The sequence below is a fragment of the Mesitornis unicolor genome, unplaced genomic scaffold (assembly GCF_000695765.1).
Source record: "Mesitornis unicolor isolate BGI_N332 unplaced genomic scaffold, ASM69576v1 scaffold1574, whole genome shotgun sequence".
NCBI classification, from domain to species: Eukaryota; Metazoa; Chordata; class Aves; order Mesitornithiformes; family Mesitornithidae; genus Mesitornis; species Mesitornis unicolor.
The window spans coordinates 2,630-4,124 of NW_010177807.1; the positions used below are offsets into that span (position 1 = coordinate 2,630).

General features: G+C 52.3%; 1 protein-coding gene across 2 annotated transcripts in view; it reads left to right on the forward strand.

The window, feature by feature from the left end:
• The first annotated feature begins 213 nt into the window (after window positions 1-213).
• DNAJC17 (DnaJ (Hsp40) homolog, subfamily C, member 17) overlaps window positions 214-1,495 on the forward strand; it is a 16,668-nt gene continuing 15,386 nt past the window's right edge. Inside the window, exon 1 of one of the 2 annotated variants that reach the window (XM_010182210.1) lies at window positions 214-301. In XM_010182210.1, the coding sequence (XP_010180512.1) occupies window positions 224-301 (78 nt within the window). In that variant the 5' untranslated portion in view covers window positions 214-223. The remainder of the gene's footprint in view (window positions 302-1,495) is intronic. The other variant, XM_010182211.1, reaches the window with a different exon arrangement.

The following is a 1,495-nucleotide window of genomic DNA, read 5'->3' on the forward strand; positions in this document are numbered from 1 at the left end:
TCCACCGCCCAGAAAGCCCCGCGCGCCCGCCGTCAGAGGCAGCGGCCTCCTCTGGGAGAGCGCGGTGCTTGCTGGCACATGCAGTTAAACTGCCCGCGCGGGAGCGGGGGCGCTGCTGAGGTGAGACTCCATTTCCCGGCCGGCGGCGCAGGCAGGCCCTGCTGTGGCGGCGGCGGCGGCGGCGCCGGCAGGGAGTGAGGGGTGCCGCCGGTGGAGGGCCGAGATGGCGGTCGGTAAGGAGCTGCTGGAGCTGGATCTGTACGGCTTGTTGGAGATCGGCGAGAAGGCGTCGGAGAAGGAGGTCAGGGCCGTGGGCCGGGAACCCTCACGGAGCCGCGTGAGGGCTCGGATTGGGGCCTTCCTCTCTTCCCTCCTCCAGCTTTCCCGCAGGGCCGGGACATTTGGCTGAGCCATTCGCTCCAAGCGCTGTTTTAATTCGGTATCACTGCCCTGGGCACTGCTGCGTTATCGGCTGTAGCCATTAATAAGTGGGAAAGCCCAGTTTTTCTAATGTTCGCTTTGCTGCCCTCAAGCCTGTGGCGCAAGACCCGGCTTTGGAGGAGGTGACATCTGTTGGAGAGAGCTGCAAAATTTGTTTCTCACTTCTTTGTTTATGTGCTTTCAGAAGGAAGGCTCCTCCTATGTTTACCAAAAATTCAGTTGTTAGAGGTTGGTCTGGGTACTCTAGGTTTCCATAAGCCATCTTGTTAATTTTGTGGGTTTGGAATGACACGTTTCCATGTTTTCTTTAATTGCTAAATCAGCACTAATTGCAAGATACAAGCAACTGTGCTGAGAAAGTGACCATTTCAAGGGAAAAAGGCTCCGGGGAAAGTATTAGTAACTGAACAAAGTCAAACTTGAAGGAAAACTTTTGAGTTTTCTCCTTAGGCTTTTTCTTTGGGTTTTTTTGTTTGTTTGTTTAGTAGTATAGAGCAGTAGCAGTACAATGGGTTAAAAGGTGGAAGCTACAGTCTTGGCCTGGCCAGCAGTTGTGCCTGAGGCAGCCTTTAAATCCCAAATGGAATGGACAGGATTATGTGAGATGAAAGGCTTCAGGTGACCTCAGTTTCATTGCTGAGCTGGCCACTAGGGCAAAGAGGATGAGAAAATAATGAACTGGATGTTGTGATGCAACTTACAAACTGACAGGTGTCAATTTAGAGTGCTAGTCCTTGATGTAAAGTACTTGAAACAGGCCAAAGGCCCTTTGTATGCAGAACAGCATGGCCAGAAGATGGACTAAGAGGAGCAAGACTGTTAAAGTAATTTAACCTCACTGCTTAGAGAAGCCTTATCTGAACTTGCCCTGTGGAATGGTTATTGTAATCGTTGTGACTGATGCATGGGGAGGAGCCTGACCTCTCTCTTGCCTGGAGTCTTAGACAGGAAATGGGTTGAGGCCCGGAAGGCTCTGGCTGCACATTTCGCTTCTGAGAGCTTTGTCCACCGGGTGGTGCTGGGCCGCCACCCTTTCCCCTCCTGTGGGAAGAAA